This window comes from Malania oleifera, chromosome 12 (assembly GCF_029873635.1).
Source record: "Malania oleifera isolate guangnan ecotype guangnan chromosome 12, ASM2987363v1, whole genome shotgun sequence".
Lineage (NCBI taxonomy): Eukaryota > Viridiplantae > Streptophyta > Magnoliopsida > Santalales > Ximeniaceae > Malania > Malania oleifera.
This window is the reverse complement of record NC_080428.1, coordinates 84,704,435-84,723,253: the sequence shown is the minus strand read 5'-3', so window position 1 is coordinate 84,723,253 and position 18,819 is coordinate 84,704,435. Positions and strand designations below refer to the sequence as shown.

At 35.5% G+C, this 18,819-nt stretch overlaps 1 protein-coding gene across 2 annotated transcripts in view; it reads left to right on the top strand.

Annotated features, from left to right (window-relative positions):
• The window catches only part of LOC131144790 (putative callose synthase 8), a 173,866-nt gene that overhangs the window by 112,033 nt on the left and 43,014 nt on the right, over nt 1–18,819 (top strand). For both annotated transcript variants that reach the window (XM_058093652.1, XM_058093651.1), the window contains 2 exons: nt 9,330–9,449; nt 9,524–9,639. In XM_058093652.1, the coding sequence (XP_057949635.1) occupies nt 9,330–9,449; nt 9,524–9,639 (236 nt within the window). The remainder of the gene's footprint in view (nt 1–9,329; nt 9,450–9,523; nt 9,640–18,819) is intronic.

Below are 18,819 nucleotides of genomic sequence, written 5' to 3'. Positions count from 1 at the left end.
CAAATCCTAGAAACTCCTGAAAATGATTGTAGATTTCATGAGGCTTAACGTATTTGGGGAGCCCAGCAATGAACAGGGTTCTGGACCTTGCCAGGGAAAGCCTGGCCATGGAGAGGAGCTGGGGGAGGAGCGTACAAAGCATAATGGGGCTGATGATGGGGGTGGTACTGCAGGATTAGATGCTGTGGCGGTTGCCGACCACCGGTGGTGGCAGTGCCGTGGCACTGAGAGGCAGTCGAGGAGGGGCCTGGTTGTAAGGGATGAAAGGTATGAAAGCCAAAGGGAAGAGGATAGTGGCGGCCATGTCATCATAGTACATGCTCCCTAGTGCATCCGAGCCCACTTAGAGTTATTATTGTATGTGCATATGCACGTCACAAAAATGTACCTAATTATTCTTGCATGTTTAGGGCTATTATGGTAGTCTAATTGAAATAATAATGCCCATGTTATGCCAAAAATTATAATCTTTTATTCCCCGAAAATAAAAATATTCCCATGAGATTGTAGTCATTTTCATGGGCACAAGCTACTAGGGAAGTGATTCCAAGTGAACATTCATTTCAATTAACTTGAGCCAACACCACCAACCCCCCCCCCCCCCAAAAACACCCACAAGGTTTGTTAGGTAGAAAAGTAGTGGAATAAAGGGAGAGATAAGGAAATAAAGGAGAGGATGAGAAAGGAGAAAGGAAGAGAAGAGGGCTATATGTTAGGGAAGAGAAGGGGGAACACAATTTTGAATCCAATTGATAATTGTCCCAAACAAACAGCTACTGAAGTATTTATACCCTACAAAGAACTAAAACACATAATTAGAAACCCCAACAACAACAACAAAACCAAGCCTTAGTCCCACTAAGTGGGGTCGGCTATATGAATCCTTTTCCGCTAATTTATGCGATCATGAACCATTTCTTTTGATAGATTCAAGGATATTAAATCCTTACTCACTTTCTCCTCCCAAGTTATTTTAGGCCTACCCCTACCCCTTCTATTGCCCCCCCCCCCCAAGAGTAACTAAGTCACTCTTCCTCATATGTGCACTATCTGGCCTACATTGCAAGTGTCCATACCATCTAAGTCGTCCCTCCCTTATCTTATCTTCTATAGGAGCTACACCTAACTTACCATGAATATGTTCATTCCTTGATTTATCTTTCAATGTTATACCACTCATCCATCTAAGCATTCTCATCTTGGCAACTTTTACTTTTTGGATATTATGTTTGTTCGTCGCCCAACATTCCGATCCATATAGCATAGCTGGTCTTATAGCTATCCTATAAAACTTCCCTTTCAATTTTAAGGGTATTCTACGATCACAGAGCACACTTGAAACACTTCTCCATTTTACCCAACCTGATTTAACTCTTTGCATTACATCATCTTCAATTTCTCCTTTAGCTTGCATAATAGATCCAAGGTATCGAAATCTACAAGTGCTACTTATTTCTTCATCATCAAGTTTAACTTTGTCTCCAATATTCCTCCTACCATTACTGAAATTGCATTATATATATTCTGTCTTATTTCTACTTATCCTAAAGCCTCTAGTTTCCAAAGCTTCTCTCCATAATTCTAACTCAGTCTCTACTCCATCCCTAGTTTCGTCAATTAATACAATATCTTCTACAAACAACATACGCCATGGAACCTCCTTTTGAATACTCTTAGTCAATTGGTCCACCACTAAAGCGAAAAGATAAGGACTCAAAGGAGACCCTTGATATACAACCTATGGTAATTGGAAATTCTCTAGTTTCTCCATCTATAGTCCTTACACTAGTCATTACTCCATCGTACATATCCTTAATGACATCAGTATACCTACAACATACACCCTTTTTTTATAAAACCCACCATAGAACTTCCCTAGGTATCCTATCATATGCTTTCTCAAGGTCAATAAATATCATATGCAAGTCCCTCTTCTTTTCCCTAAACTTTTCCATTGATCTTCTTAAAAGATAAATAGCTTATGTGGTAGATCTCCCAGGCATAAAACCAAATTGATTTTCTGAGACCTTCGTTTCTAACCTTAATCTTTGTTCAACTACCCTTTCCCATAGTTTCATTGTATGACAAGTTTAATTCCACGATAGTTATTACAATTTTGAATATCTCCTTTATTTTTGTATATAGATATTAAAGTGCTTTTCCTCCATTCATCTGACATTTTCTTAGTTTTTACAATTGTATTAAATAAATTAGTTAAATATATAATTCCGTTATCACCCAAGCATTTTCAAACTTCAATTGGGATGTTATCTGGTCCCATAGCTTTCCCATTTTTCATCTCTTTTTAGTACAAACTTAACTTCGTTAACTCTTATTTTGCGAATAAATCTTTTATTTTTAGTCTTTTTCTCATTTGACAATTCTAAGTTTAAGCCTTCTATTTGGTTTTCATTAAACAACTTACTAAAGTAACTTCGCCATCTTTCTTTAGTATATTCGTCCTTAACCAACATCCTCACATTTTATACATTTTACATTTTATAAGTCCTTGTTCTTCCTTTCTCTAACTTTAGCAAGTTTAAATATATCTCTTTCCCCTTCTTTTGTACCTAACAAAACATAAAATTATACTTCACAAGGTCTAATTCATGCATGTTATCCGAAATCTACATTGATAATTAGTATGCTGGATAGGTGGCGTAAATGATGAAATCATTCCTTCATCATAGTCGTAGGCTAAAAGGATTTTGATTTCAAAGAATGTGTCCGCAAATATGACCAACAACTCATTAGCACACTCATGGACAGCAGCTTCAGTAAGCCATATAGAATTTGAAACAATCTCATCATCGAGAATAGCCTTAACTATGTCTTTTGGTGAGAAGTAGGAAGAACTTCAAGAACTGCAGAATCTCCATCAACACTAGAATACAAAGCAGGAGGCGTAAAGCTACCTTAGTTAAAGTGTTGAATCGTCCATATAGAAATGGATTAATGGTTATGATCAGTCAAATCAAGCAAATATACATTAGGCCCAAATTTCTAAAAGGTGGAGAAAGGGCATCCAGTGGCATAGGCATGGAGCTTCTTAAGGATTTTCTGTGGTAGCATTCATATCTAATGCAAACCATGACACTATCAACAACATTGAATTCTCTAGCTCTATAATGCACATCAGGAGCAAGTTTACATTCCATGTTACTAGCTGGCTCTGAAATATGGACATCTTGGGGCAAAGGATCAATATTACCGGGTGCACGTGGTTTGGAACCGAATACACACTCAATAGGACTCTTATCTATTCACCGAACTGTTATAAACAAACTTGACATTTTGTAACAAGAAGTCCTAATTGCCTTTTTTTTCCTACTCAGTACACATGTAAGAAGATCTGTAGTGCCACAATTTGACCATCAATTTGGGAATACAAGCAGAATAAAACATCAAATTAGTGCCACAAATCTTCCAAAGAATAAAAAAATATTAATTAACAAACTTGATGCCCTTATCAGACACCATGGATATGGAAAAACCATGCAAATTGACCACCTCTCTAAAGAACAACTTACCTAGATGGGAAGCACTGGAGATCTTATTGCATAGGATGATATGTGCCATTTTAGAGAACTGATTAACTACAAGTCTACAAAAAAGATGAAATCGTGTCCTCTATCTATTTTAGGGAGTCTTAAGAACAAATTCGATACTTAGTCTCTCCAAGGCATGCATTGCAATACAATATGCGTAGACTATCCTACGTACATCGCTGTTCAAAGAAGGCTAATAAAACCTATCCTCAAATGAGGCATGATCTTAACCATACGAAAATGACCAGCTAACTCATCAACATGCAATTCCCAAACTTAGAAGTCGTTGAATAATTGCATGGAATGCATGACCTAGTGCCCCTAAACAAATAACCCTCATGGATGAGAATGTTTGGAGGCCTTGCGTGATACCCCCCCCCCCCTCCCACCTCCTTAAAAATGATCTAAAAATTAGCAAAACTAGAATACTCATCTTTCAAGCAATCAAATCTAATGATCTCAGCTCTTATGACTACAAGTCAACTAAAATTTGCTAACTTACTCTCAATGCCAGAGGGTGATGTTTAAGAACGAAAGTATACTCCAAGAAACTCTACCCAATCATCATGTTAACACTCGGTGTTTTAAATGAATTCGAATACCACAGAGAAAGGTGGTCAAAAAATTGCAACAACCCACAATAAACTCACCACAATGTAGAACTTTTCGTTATATGTTTTGCATTTTTGTATAGCCTATGAATATTTTTCACTGAAAATGCTAAAAGGTGCCCTGCTTGGCTCAAAACTCAACCTATACCTACCCGTCGAGGCATCATAAGCGACCTCAAAGTCTTTATTAAATTCAGTATCAGTCATCTTCTACTTAATGTCCCCCAAAACTCTAGGAGCCGAAGGGTTCTAATGAAACTCCTCTTTTCTTAATGCAATTAGTGAGGGGAACCATAATAGTTCCAAAACCCAATGAATGGCCCATCGTAAGTAGCTAAACTATGAAAGCTATAAGCCTAAAAAATATTCCTAGGCTTTGGCCACTCCCTAATGAATTTAATGTTCTCAATATCAATTGCTATATCTTGTACAAAAACAACACAACAAAGAAAGAGCACATTAGGCAAGAGAACGCTATACTTCTTAGGTTAGTGTACAATGTGGCTTCCCTTAAATTGATAAAACCTAACAAACATGTACCAATTGCACCCTCTAGTCCTACTATAGCGAGTATATCATCAAAATAAACAACTAGTAATTTCCCTATTAATGGTTGCAATAAATGCGTCATAACCCTCATAAAGGTGCTAGTGGTGTTGAGAAGTCAGGATGACCAACTACTAAAATAAATCATTCTAGGTCTTAAATGCAGTTTTTCACCCATCTTTTGGCATAATTTTAAATTTGGTTGTTCCCAGTGTGCAAGTCAATCTTCAATCAACTAGAGCTGGTTAACATATCAAGCATGTACTTAAGTCTAGGTATGGGAAACTTACACTTTATGGTACTTATATTAGGTTTTACCATGTATGAAGGTACTAGGATCTAATTTTCCATCATAACCATGCACATCAGCCTTGTCCCTCTTAGTGATGTCACTTGAATCCACTTGACCATGCTTAGTGGGTGTGGGAGATGCTTAGAATTAAGCTGTACTTGCATGATCAATCTCATATAAACTATCCTCTTCAAACCTAGACAGCTAGACTCTAGGGCAAGTTGAGCTTGGAGGATTGAAACGAGTCTATGAGGTGGTTAGGGGCCTGACTAATCATGTAGAGATGTGTAGGAACTCCCTGAGCAGGATGAATAGAATATGGAGTCTCATTAGATTTTTTTAAGTGATCTAGGTCTTCCACACTAGGGCTCATACATAACAAGTTATGAACTTGTGCTAGTTGTTCACTAAATCGCTCAAAATTTTGGCCTAGAGTCCTGGCGAGTGTCTAAACAAACAATCAATGAGTATCAACATGTGCAAGCTCAATGGAGATGGTTTCATTAGTCATGTTAGTATCCATGGAAGAATGTAATACGATACATTAGGGTTGAGGAAGATTAAACTTTACTACAAGTGACGTGAATCCTAAAACTACTACACTGCACACGCGTTAAATATATTGAAGATAGTGTATATGATGAGGCATAGTCCTATGATGTACAATATGCTAGTGGTTTATAGCGGGACTATGATGCAAGCAAGTAATTGTCCAAGGAATTCATATGGAAAAGGGCAGCCGCTTTTTCCTTCTATTTTCTTTAATGAAAATATGAACCTTGGAATTATGCAAGTTCACCAGACTTCATAATCATTCAAACATTAATCGAAGTGAGTGGGAGAATTTGAGACCTTACAAAACACCCTAAGCACAACCTTGCAATCTTTCTCAGCTTATTCCTATAATTTTCTCAAACTTAAGAGTCCCATTCTCTCGCATATGTCTTTAAGTTATTAATCTTGGGTGTATTGCAAGGACCAACAAAATCCTCACAGGAAATCCACATATGAAAGCAATGAAAATCTGATTCTTGATGCTGGCAGTGTCAATTGACTGTCAAAAATGTGGACCAAACACTACTATATCAGCTTCTAAATGTTATGGAGAAAATAAAAAATATCATGCCTGTGATACTGCTTTCACAATTATGAATGTAGCAGAAGAGGGGTGGCAATTTCCATGAATGCATCGGCAGCATGAGACGCACATTGCCTGCAGTGTCTTTGCAATGGGTTTCAGTGCTAAGGTTGACTGGGGGAGGCGATTCCAGTGATGGTGATGGTGTGATGAGAAAAGACTGTATATTCCGAAGAGGTGTGGCTGGAAATTCTGTTGCCAGCGCATGGGACCACATGCATAATCAGATGGAAAAGGAACTTTTTAGGGTTGACTTTCAAGTAGTTGTGTCTCTGGTGATGGGGAGAGGTGTTGTGATATTATTCCTAAAAAATGGTGTCCGAAAAACAGGGGCACTGACTTCAATTTTAGAGATCTAGACAGTTATTTATCAGTTTGATTCCCTATTCAAGAAGGTGATAAGTGCAAACCCATATAGCCAGATCACCTTTTTGTGTTTTAGATTAATGTTAGAATTTCGTTCTTTTTTTATTTTGTTTATCATAAATTGAGTCCACATTGTTTGCTCAACTTAGGCCTTCCACATAGGCTTAAGCGTCAAATCATTGTGCACAATTTGCATTTTTTATTATTAATCTCCCCATGGATTGCTCATCTTAAGTCTTCCTCTGGATTTAGGTGTTGAGTCATAGACCAACGATTATGCTATGTATTTGCGCAAATATGTTTTATTAATTATTTGGATGTATTTGCATGCTTGATGATTACATTATTCTTCATCAATAATGTTCATTTCATGCTTTCTTTGATTGAATATACATGTGATTGTTTGTGTGAAAATTTTGTTAAAAGATTAAAAAAACAACAATTTTGTCATAAGAAGAAGATTGAAAGGGCGAATTGAGGTGGTCAATGGCCTTTTCCAAAGTTCATTAACCTTCTTTATTTAAAGCATAATTCCCAACCCTGGACTTCTTTGTAGGATGCCTCTCCATGTGATTTGAATCAAAATTGGTTTTATTTTTTTATTTTTTATTTTCCTAGAAATAAAGACATGTTGACTCTATGCGCTTTAATGTGAATTCCTATTGCTTAAAATCATTTAGGTCTAGAATGATGGTCATAAGGTGAGACCCACTCCTATCTTTAATCCACATGATTGAGGAGTAATGGTTCATAGGGATTTCTATTACTTTGGTGCATTAATTGGTAGTAGCGGCCCATGACCATGGTTCCTACACTTGATTGTCATTACCTAGAAGTGATGGTCTATAGTGTTTCAATTTTTACCATTCAAATTTAATAAGCTAGAGTGGTGGCATACTGGCCCTATTCTAGGTTCCTATCACTTAGGATGCCTTATTTAGGGATGGTGTCTATCATTAACCCTAGCTTACTTGCAATACAATCTCATTTTTTTATCCCAAAATTTCAAAATTAATTTTCTGTAGAATGAAAGATCCCTAAATCCATATTTCTAACAGTTCTTTTTCTAAAGACTTTTCAAAATAAATAAAAATCCAAAAATTAGAATATTTTTCTTTAGAGATCATATAGGTGCGGGTTCAAAATGGGAAAATTTTCATGTTTAAGTTTTTATGATACACAAAACTTGCTGAAAATTTTTTCTTAAGATTCCTAAAATATGAGTAAATAATATTATTCATGTATCACAGGGGAACATGCTAGTTTTTTTAAAATAAATAATTCTATGTTAATTATAACTAGATATTTTAAAAATTAATTGATATATGCCACATCACCCTTGAAAACTTCCATGGTGGAGCTTTAGAAATAATTAATAGACATAATAATGTAAGTTTTATGACTAATACATTACAAGCAAATACATCTATGCTGCATAAAGGTGGAGAAGTTGTAATATAATTTGTGCATCAAACATATTTGTAAGATAATGTACATTAAATATATTCAGTGAATTGGTTAATACAAATGAAATTCATAAATCCTTTAAATATTATTTTTTATACAAATAATGATAATTTAGGAATGAATGGTTAAAACAAGGAAAATATTAGTTGGTGACAAAATCACTGGTAGAAGTCACCATCGAAGTTTTATGTCTATTAATCATTTCTAAAGCTTCATAAAAGAATTCCATGTTTTACCCCTGAAAACTTTGATGGAAATTTTGATTTCAAATTGAAAAAATAATGGAAGTCAGTAGTAAAACATGGAATTCTTTTATGAAGCTTTAGAAATGATTAATAGACATAATAATGTAAGTTTTATGACTAATACATTACAAGTAAATACATCTATGTTGTGTATAAGGTGGAGAAGTTGTAATATAATATTTGCGTCAAACATATTTGTAAGATAATGTACATTAAACATATTCAGTGAATCAGTTTATACAAATGAAATTCATAAATCCTTTAAATATAATTTATTATACAAATAATGATAATTTAAAAATGAATGGTTAAATAAAATGTTATTGTAAGTTATTTTTTCATATAATTTCTAAAGCACTTGTAATAATCATTTGTTTCGATAAAAATAAATAAATTAAATTAAAAGGGCAATTTCATTTCACTCCTAAATCCCTTATTTAAATTTCTAGGAAATTTCATTGCATAGTTCAAATTTTGAAAAGTTTCACTAAAATTTTGAGATTTTCATAAATTTCGAATGATTTGTTGAAATTTTGACAGAAATTATGTAGGACGGAAATCAACTTCCATTTCGATTTTGAGGGTGATGGAAATCGGAAATTTCGACTGAAATTTCAACAATTTTGTGAAAATTTAAGACCATGGTCAGCAGACTCAGCTCATCTAGTCAACTACAGATAATGGGCGATTGTGCATGTCAATAAATTAACTCATAAAGTTGTAAATTATACTTGCTTGACCAACAGAGATCTAAATCCTTGAGTGCAGAAATTAAAAAAGATTTAAGGGTTCAATTGAACATTGTATTGTATTAATGTTGAAGTCCTAAAACTATCATTTTGCAATATTAGTTCTATGAAGCCTTGTTGTGTAACATTTTTAAAATATAAAATTTGATTTACACACATATATAACTTGAGGAATATAAGCTGTGGGATTAATTATGTCATAATGAATTATTCTCCTATCTTCTGAGGGCACTCCAATTCTTTAGATGCATTGCAGCATCATTTTTTTTCTTGCAACATATTAAATTGTTACGATTTAAGATGTTGTTATCTAAGTATGAACTATGTAAGGTTTGAAAGGGCACACTATTTTCCTTACCTGTTACAGGAAATTTATCGCATAAAGCTTCCTGGTTCTCCAAACATTGGAGAAGGGAAACCTGAGAATCAAAATCATGCAATAATCTTCACGCGTGGTGAAGCTCTTCAAACAATTGATATGAATCAAGTATGTTGTGCCTGTAAGTCCATAGAGATTACTGATTGATATGCATTTTGTTATTAAGATGTTTTGTATTACAGGACAACTATTTGGAAGAAGCTTTAAAAATGAGAAATCTTTTACAAGAATTTCTTATACACCAAGGACAGCGACCTCCTTCAATACTTGGTCTGAGGGAAAACATATTCACAGGAAGGTTAGCTCCTGTTGCCCTATAAATTAGCATTACTATATCCTGAATAAAACAACTAGATATTGCTGTGTGGTATTACATTTTATTAATAATAATTCTATGACTCGCAAAAACATAGTAAAGCATCTAAACGTGGTAAATATTAAAAACAAAGATAAGGAATCAATTATGGTAAATATTTGAAAATATTAATTAGACTATGTAAGTTTAAGAATTGTAGCAGTTCTTCTCTTTTAGTTGCAGTAAAATAAACCTTTGAGTTCTATATACAAGAAGTTTAAAGGTCAAGTTGATATTTTCATGCATTAATTTTTTTGAAATGAGCAGAGGTATACAAATTTAGGAACAAATTGCAAGTTATTTATTTTGTTCCCTAATTAGTTATTCCAAGTTATATATTCATCATAATATCTTAGTTGAAAATTTACGGTTGATTTGACTCGCAGAATAAGTATTCCTTGGAATAAGAAGGAATATAGTGAAAATTTAGGAATGTAGGTAATAGCTATTTCTTATATGTTTCTTATTATTTTATTCAACATGTAATAAGAAAGAAGTAGAAATTCCCACGGTGAAATATGGGAATAGTTATTCTTTATGTATTCCTTATTATGGATTCATAAAAAGTTTCGCATTGTTATTTGATTTATGGAATCAACATAATTTTTTGTATAACTAATTGTAACTAACCTATTATAACTAATCTATTCAAAAAGTAGACATCCTGCAAATCAAACATAGGGTTAAGAGTTGCAGGAAAACCAAAGTTGGTGGTGTGGGACTGCTTTCAAATAGGGTGTGTTTTGGATTCACATGACCTAGCATCTGTAGGGTTTGTTATTAGGATTAGACTCTGGTATGTACAACATCCGTTGCCTCAAAATACTCTAGGGTTGGTATTTGTGTTCCTCTCGGTTGATCAGCACAGCCAATGTGGTTGGGGATTGCACCTCCATATTTATTGCTGGCTGCTGCCAAGAATATGTCAAATATCAACAAGCAGAAGGCCTTTCGTTGAGTGGTCTGTTTGAGATGAAAGCTTTAGGGGCAACCCACAAGATCCTTAATATGGAGATTATGCAGTGTTCGAAAAGCAGGAAGGTTGTACTTGAGTCTGAAGAATTACATTCAGAAGCTCTTAGAGCACTTTGGCATAAAATTAAAACAGAAAAAAAACAAAAAAAAAACAAAAAACAAAAACAAAACAAAACAAAACAAACAAAAAACAAAAAACAAAAAAAAAATGCCAAACCTTTGAGTACTCTTTCTGATCACTTTAAGCTTTGAGCTTTGTCTCCACTGACTAAATGTCACAAGTCCCACACTCCACTGCAGTTGGCAGCATCATGCATATCATGGTTTGCTCATGCCCAGACATTGCAAATGCTGTTAGTGTGTTTAGTAGGTGTATGTCTAATCTGAGCAAAGAACATTTGCAAGGTTGCATGGCTCTATTCATGAGTTTCCTGCAGCCTATGGTTGCACTTTCTACTACAGAGGTTGAGTATATTTTAATTACAACAGTTGTCAAGGAAGCTATTTTGTTGGGGGCTTTTTTTTGGTGAGCTTAGTTTGGATCCTGAGGTGATTGATGTCTATTGACAGTCAGATTTCTATCCACTTGATGTAGGATCATATGTTCCTTGAAAGGATCCTCTTTGATCAAGATGTTGCTCACGGTGACATTGTTGTCCAAAAAATTGGTACTTTAGATAACCCAAGAAAAATGATTGCCAAGTTTAACCATTACATGGACTCATTTTGTATTTACTGCTACTGAGTTGTTCCTTTGGGGGATGCACACATAAATTTTTCTACTGTGTATTTGTCAGATGCAGAGATAATTTTTTCTATTGTGCGTGGGGGATATTTTATTTTTACTGAATTGAAGCCATGGTGGAGATAATTCATATCCCCAAGATCACTAATGTAAGTCCTTTCCCTAGCTAGGCAGAGTCCATGCAGTGGATTGCTGATGTCTGCCCCAGCGCTTGCTTCTGTCAGCTGAGTTGGTGGTCTTTGGTACAATTTTTACTGTTTACAATTCTTTTGAAGATTTGAACCTACTAATAGTGACTCAGGCGATGCACAGGATAATGGCTATTTATTTTTTTAAGAACTTTGCAATATATATGTCTTTTACAACTTTATGAGTCAAATATTATTATGAATATATAATTTAAAACATAACAAAAATAAATCGTTAAGGTTTTTCTTTTTCTATTTATTATTCTATTTCAAGAGCTAATTGCTCAATTCAATTTGATTAATAAATTTTTAAATTACTACAAGTATCGTTATTATACTTCCAACTAATAGCATATACCTTAGAATGCATATGACTTAGAATGAAGAATAAAAATTAAATTGACCAATTTAGGATATTTTATAAACAAAACATGCAATTAATCGATGTATCTACCCATACATTTAAAGAATGTATTTTTTATTTTTTAAAAAGAGTTGAATAAATATTATTTATTAAATTGTACAAAAATGTTTTGATTGTATTAGAACTTGATATACATTGCTGGCCCACAACCTAACAACTTAAGCTTTTAGGTGAAGTGGTAGTTTAACATGATATCAGAGTTGGTTACTAGGAGGTCCTGGGTTCTAGTCTTGTTACCCGCGTTTACTATGTGGTGTTTAAAAAAATTATTGTGTTCCCTATCATGGGTGCTATTTATCATGTGTTTATCTCTCCACATGCCATCGGGCTGGACGTGCAGAGGAGTACTAAAACTTGATAAACATTGTTGGCCTACAACCTAATAGCTTAAGCTTTTAGGTAAAGTGGTAATCTAACTGTTGAATAATTGAGTAAAATGCAAGACCTAAACTCATTGATAGATCTCTCCCTCTATTTATAATATATGTCAAGTACAATAGGAGTGACCATAATACCTGTACTAACTTACACTTATTACAACCAAACTCATAACAATTAATGATAATGCTAAATGACTAAATAACAATTAACACTCCCCCCCCCCCCCCCCAAGATGGAACATATATATCATATACTCCTAGCTTGTTACAAATGAATTTCACGCAAGCAACTCCCAAGGCTTTAATGAGCAAATCAGCAAGCTGAAACTCGAACTTCACATGAGTGGTTGTAATGAGCTTTTATACAAGTTTCTCTCGAATAAAATGGCAATCAACTTCAATGTGCTTTGTTTGTTGGAGGCAATATGAAATGTAGCTCGATTATCACACATCAACTCTATAGGCTGAGAATATGGAAAACCTAGTTCTTTCAACATGTTCTTTAGCAAAACAAGTTCACATGTAGTTTGCACCATAGCCCTGTATTCTGACTCAGCACTCGACCTGGCTACCACAATTTGTTTCTTACTTTTCCAAGACACCAAATTACCACCGACAAAGATACAATACCCGCTTGCGGATTTTTGGTCGGAAGGTGACTCGACCCAATTTGCATCTGTATATCCCTGAATATGAGTGTGACCCTGATCCTGATATAAAAGACCTCTCCCCGGTGCACCTTTGTGATATCTCAAAATGAGCATTACTGCATCCTAATGACTTGTTCTCGGGGAATCAAAACTCACAAAACTTGTTGCGAAGGATATATCTGGTCGGGTGACAGTGAGATAATTCAACTTTCCAACAAGTCTCCTATACCGATTTGGACTAGGCAACAAATCACCCATATCTGGCACTAACTTAGTATTGGGATTCATAAGTGTATCAACAGGTTTGGATCCCAACAGCCCCATCTCATCTAAAAGATCAAGAACGTACTTTCTCTGTGACAAAAAGTTCCTACACGAGATCTCGATACTTCTATACCCAAGAAGTACTTCAAATGGTCCCAAGTCCTCGATCTGAAACTTACTCTATAAGAAAAGTTTTAGGTCTTGGATGCCTCGATCATCATCACCAATTATCACAATATCATCCACACACACAATAAGAAAAATCCTGCCAGATGGAGTATGATGATAAAAAAACATAGTGATCTACTGCACACCGATGAAGTCCAAACTCAAGTACTACAACACTAAAATGGCCAAACCCTGCCCTTGGAGATTGTTTTAATCCATATAATGATTTCTTAAGTCAACATATTGAGCTTGACTCCCCCTGAACAATAGACCTAGGTGGTTGCTCCATGTATACCTCCTCATGAAGATCACCATGTTGGAAAGCATTCTTCACACCTAACTAATGTAGAGGCCAATGACAAGTGATGGTTAAAGAAATGCACAAACGTACTAAGGCAAGTTTAGTGACCAGAGAGAATGTGTCCGAATAATCCAAACCATACACCTAAGTATACCCAAGGTCTTAAATTTCGATTTCGACTTGAATTTCGAAGCTCCAAAAGAACGGAAATTTCGAGGGAAATTTCGATTTGAAAAAATAATAGAAACTAGTAGTAAAACATGGAATTCTTTGTGAAACTTTAGAAATGGTTAACAAATATAAAAATATAAGTTTTAAGACTAATATATTACAAATTAAATACATCTATGTTTTGTATGGGGTGAAAAAGTTGTAAAATAGCATGTGTATCAAACATGTTTGTAAGATAATGTACATTAAACAGATTCAGTTAATGCAAATGAAATTCATAATTCATTTAAATATTATTTATTATACAAATATTGATAATTTAGACATGAAATATTACTATAAGTTTATTTTTTCATATAATTTCAAAAGCACTTGTGTTTACCTTTTGTTTCAATAAAATAAATTAAAAGAGAAATTTCACTTCACTCTTGAATCTCTCGTTTGAATTTCGATGAAATTTCATTGTATAGTTAAAATTTCGAGGTTTAGATAAATTTCGGATGATTCATTGAGATTTCGACAGAAATTATGCATGATGGAAGTCGACTGCCATTTCGATTTTGAGGGTGACGGAAATTGGAAATTTTGACGGAAATTTTGACAATTTCGTGGAAATTTAAGACCATGAGTATACCCCTTAGCAACAAGGCGGGCCTTCAAACGAGCCACATAACCATCAAGATTGTCTTTCACAATGTACACCTAGCAACAACCAACCACAGACTTATCAATAGGAAGAGATACCAAATACCAAGCATCATTATCATGTCGTGCATGCATCTCTTCAACCATTGCTATCCTCCACCCAAAATGGGATAGGGCTTCGGAAATAGATTTCGAAAGAGAAACAGAAGACAAAGTACTAACGAGACAGTAATAAGAGGGTGACAAGAAATCATAACAAACAAAGTTAGAGATCGGATGTTGGGTACAAGTGCATTTACCTTTTTGAATAGCTATAACAGGATCAACATCATGGGAAATAAGATCATTCGATGAAGGAACTAGAGGCACAGTAGTAGAAGCTGAAGAAGGCACTTCGCCCTTGAGTCGCTGTGTGTGCACGTGCAAATTGGGATGATCCTAGAGACGAGAACGACTCAAACTGGATGAAGATGTAGGAGGATTGGGCATAGATACTACGTTTGGATCTAGAAGACAAGGCAGAGGAAGAGACTCATTAAGGTCAATGGGACTCAAGGAATCAGAGTAGTATGGTGTAGACTTAGAGAAGGTAACATCAGCATAGACGAAAAATCGATGTAAAGTAGGACTATAACATCAATATTCTTTTTGAATATAGGAATAGCCCAAAAAGATACATTTGATAGCAAAAGGATCCAACTTATCCACTTCTGGAGTTAACTGATTAACAAAGGACACACAACCGAATATACGGGGAGGAAAGGAGAACAAAGGAGCCGGAAGATGGTTGAATATGGGATTTTGGCTCCAAGGATAAAGGATTGCAACTTTGAGCAGAACATCACTCCAAAAAACTTTGGGAACATTCATTTGATACAATAGGGTAAAAGTGACTTCAAGAATATGTTTTTTTTTTCCACTCTACAACCCCATTTTTTGTGTAGTGTGGGCACAAAAGGACTAGTGGATCATACCAAAGCTAGTCATATAAGGATTGAATTGAGTACCGAAGTACTCCTTAGCATTATCACTACAAATTATCTTTGATTGGCATATCAAATTGAGTCCTTATTTGGGAACAAAATTCACAAAAGATAGCAAAGAGCTCAGCAAAGAACTCATAACAACCTTTCATTAAGTATAACCAAGTCATCCTAGAGTAGTCATCAACAAATGTAACAAAGTACCAAAACCCAACTTTGATGTGACACGACTAGGACCCCAAATATCATAATGGACAAGCATGAAAGGACTCACCACTCGTTTGTCGATCCGGGAAGCAAAGGGAACATGATGATGCTTGCCCAATTGACAAGACTCACGCTCAAAATTAGACACTGAACTCAATGTAGGAACCAACTATTTCAACTTGTGCAAGGATGGATGACCAAGGTGACAATGGATTTGAAGTGGGGTAGCTGCGACTGTGCAAGCAATGGGTGGAGAAGGTGACTCAAAGTAGTAAAGTCCACGAGCCTCACCTCCTATGCCAATTGTCTTTGCTATCTTCAAATCTTGAATAACCACGGAATAAGGAGAGATGGAAGGAGTAGGGTTTACTGTTCCTATCCCCTTAACAGCAATAGTGAACCCATCAGCGAAGGTAACTTGAGGTAGATTTTTAGGATACTGGATATCAGAAAAGAAGTTGGTTGCACCTGTTATATGGTCAGTGGCAAAAGAATCTATAATCCAAGGACTAGTAGCAAGGATACTAGATCACATACAGACTGGTTGATTACCTTTATGGGCAAAAGACAAAATGGGGGAAGATGCTTGTTGAGATTACTGATACTGAAGAAACCTTGAATACTCCTCTAATATAGTTACAGTGGTGCTTCACTCAAACAAGTGATTAACAAAGGAACCATGCTTTTGGGATTTTCAAACTCCATCCCAACATTGACAAACTTAGACTAATGACCATAAGATTAATCGTTGAAACAATCTGAACAACCCCGAATAAGGTGACCAACCATGAACAAGTCACAAATAAATCAATACAAGCTGCCACAGCACCAAGAAACTCAGACACAGCCCCAAGAAAAGCAACTCACAGCATTGAAACAATTGGAGAAGTGAACCACTAAAACTACCATGGAGAAATCACCAACTAACTTATATGACACTGCCATAGCTTCACGAAAAACAGCTTATGAGCACTGTCAATGCTCCAAGAAAGTCACCAATGACTTTTACTAACACCGAACTACAACTGACGGATTACCACTAGTGCATGGTTAAAAAAAATTGGATCTTTGAGCAAAACACATCTCCAACAGCTTGATATTTTGATATATGGAAGGAATTAGATCATTGAATCAAAAAGCACTGTATATCCCACTGTTTCAGACCCAATAAACTCAATAACTATTGATAAATTGCTTCATGAAACATCAAACAACCATTCCTTGGGTTCCGCACTCAAGCAATCAAAAAAGGTGAGATGTTGGGCAAAAAACATCACAAAAAGCTCCAAAAACATGTTAATAGAGAGATTGGATCATTTCAGGTCAAAACCATGCCTTAAAGTGGCTTCATTCTCCAGCGCGTGGGGTCGGCCCCGGCAGCCTTCGTCCGGTGCATGAGGGCGTGTGGGACACTACCTGGAGGTGGGATTTCAATGGGGGGCAGATCGGCAGTGTCTGGGTAACTATGGTGTTGGTTTTGACAAATATATAGTGGATTTGGCGTTCTCGAACTGGCAGTGTGGCCCAGAAAATTCCAGCGACCGGTCTGAATTTCTGCTGCTGCTGGCTGTTTTCTAGGGTTATAGTATCGCTGAAAAATCTTCTATGATGATAGACATGCAGAGGATTTTGGGTTTCAGGCTTCGGTTTGATGGTGGTGGTAACACTTAGGGTTTAAGTTTCAGAATCATGCTCTGATACCATGTTGAACAATTGGATAAAGTGGAAGACCTAAACTCAATTATAGGTCTCTCCCTCTATTTACAATATATGTCAAGTACAATTGGAATAACCATAATACCCTTACTAACTTACAATTATTACAACCAAACTCGTACAATTAATAATAATGCTGGATGACTAAATAACCATTAACAATTCTTATAATTTTGTTTAATTTTTTAACTCAAAATTACCAAAAATTAGAATTGGGGTTATGTAGGCTAAAAAAAAGAGCCTCTTGTTCTGCTTTTATATATATAATTTGGAGGGTATATATCTGATTGGACTTGTACTCAATTTTCTGAAAAAAATTAAAACCAACCAGAGTTTGTGGTGTTCTCTTTTTAAACCCTGGGACATTTGGTGTGAGAATCACTTAGATAAAGTGGTTGAAGATTCTGGTGTTTTGGAAAGGATATCTGATGCCTCAAACCTTAAGTCAGTGGAATATAAGGGTCCCAAGGTTTATACTCTTTGGAAGATTGCTTTAATGGGTGCAGAAATGAAAAAATTGTCCGAAGAAAAGAGAAAGCACTCTGGTGAGGTAGTGCCAAAGATTTTAAAGAGGAATTTAAAGGAAGATTTAAGTATTGTAGAACACATAATGTAAGAAGATGGGCAAATCTTGTGATGGGATAAGTAAAGGAAAGGAGCTAACAAAATGGGGTGATTTATTAGTTGTGAAAGTAACGGCCTTAGTGAGTTTGATTGTGGTGGGGGTTTACTGTTGGATGAAATTAGGGAGCAATATGGAAATGTTTCTGATTCCAATGATGTTTCTAGGGGACTTATTGTTTGTACATCCATATGTCAATTTTGGTCTGAATGCCCTTTCCATAAGGTTTTCTTTCATTATATAGAAGAAATTTACATAAGTGCTGCCATAAATTCAGGCAGATTTTCGGCACCTAAGTGCTGCCAGAATTTCAGGAACTTGTTGCCAGAATTTCAGGAACATGCTGCCAGAATTCAGGCACTTGTTCATTGTCTACATGCTGCCTGGTTTTCAGCCTTAGTGTCAGCCAAATATTCTGTTAAATACAATATAAATATAAACTAAAATATTTCAACTAAATTATTTACATCCTAAACAAATTCTGCCAACATACAGCACATGTAGCTGTCAATTCTGCTAACATCCCGCCTCAAATTGATGCTGGGTGATCGAGAAGCATCAATTTGGCAATAAGAAACTGATGGCGAGGACAAGAAAGAGCCTTGGTGAAAACATCAGCGGTTTGGTGTTCAGAGGAAATGTGTGGAAGAGTAATCTCCTGAGGAGCAAAGTCTTCATGAATGG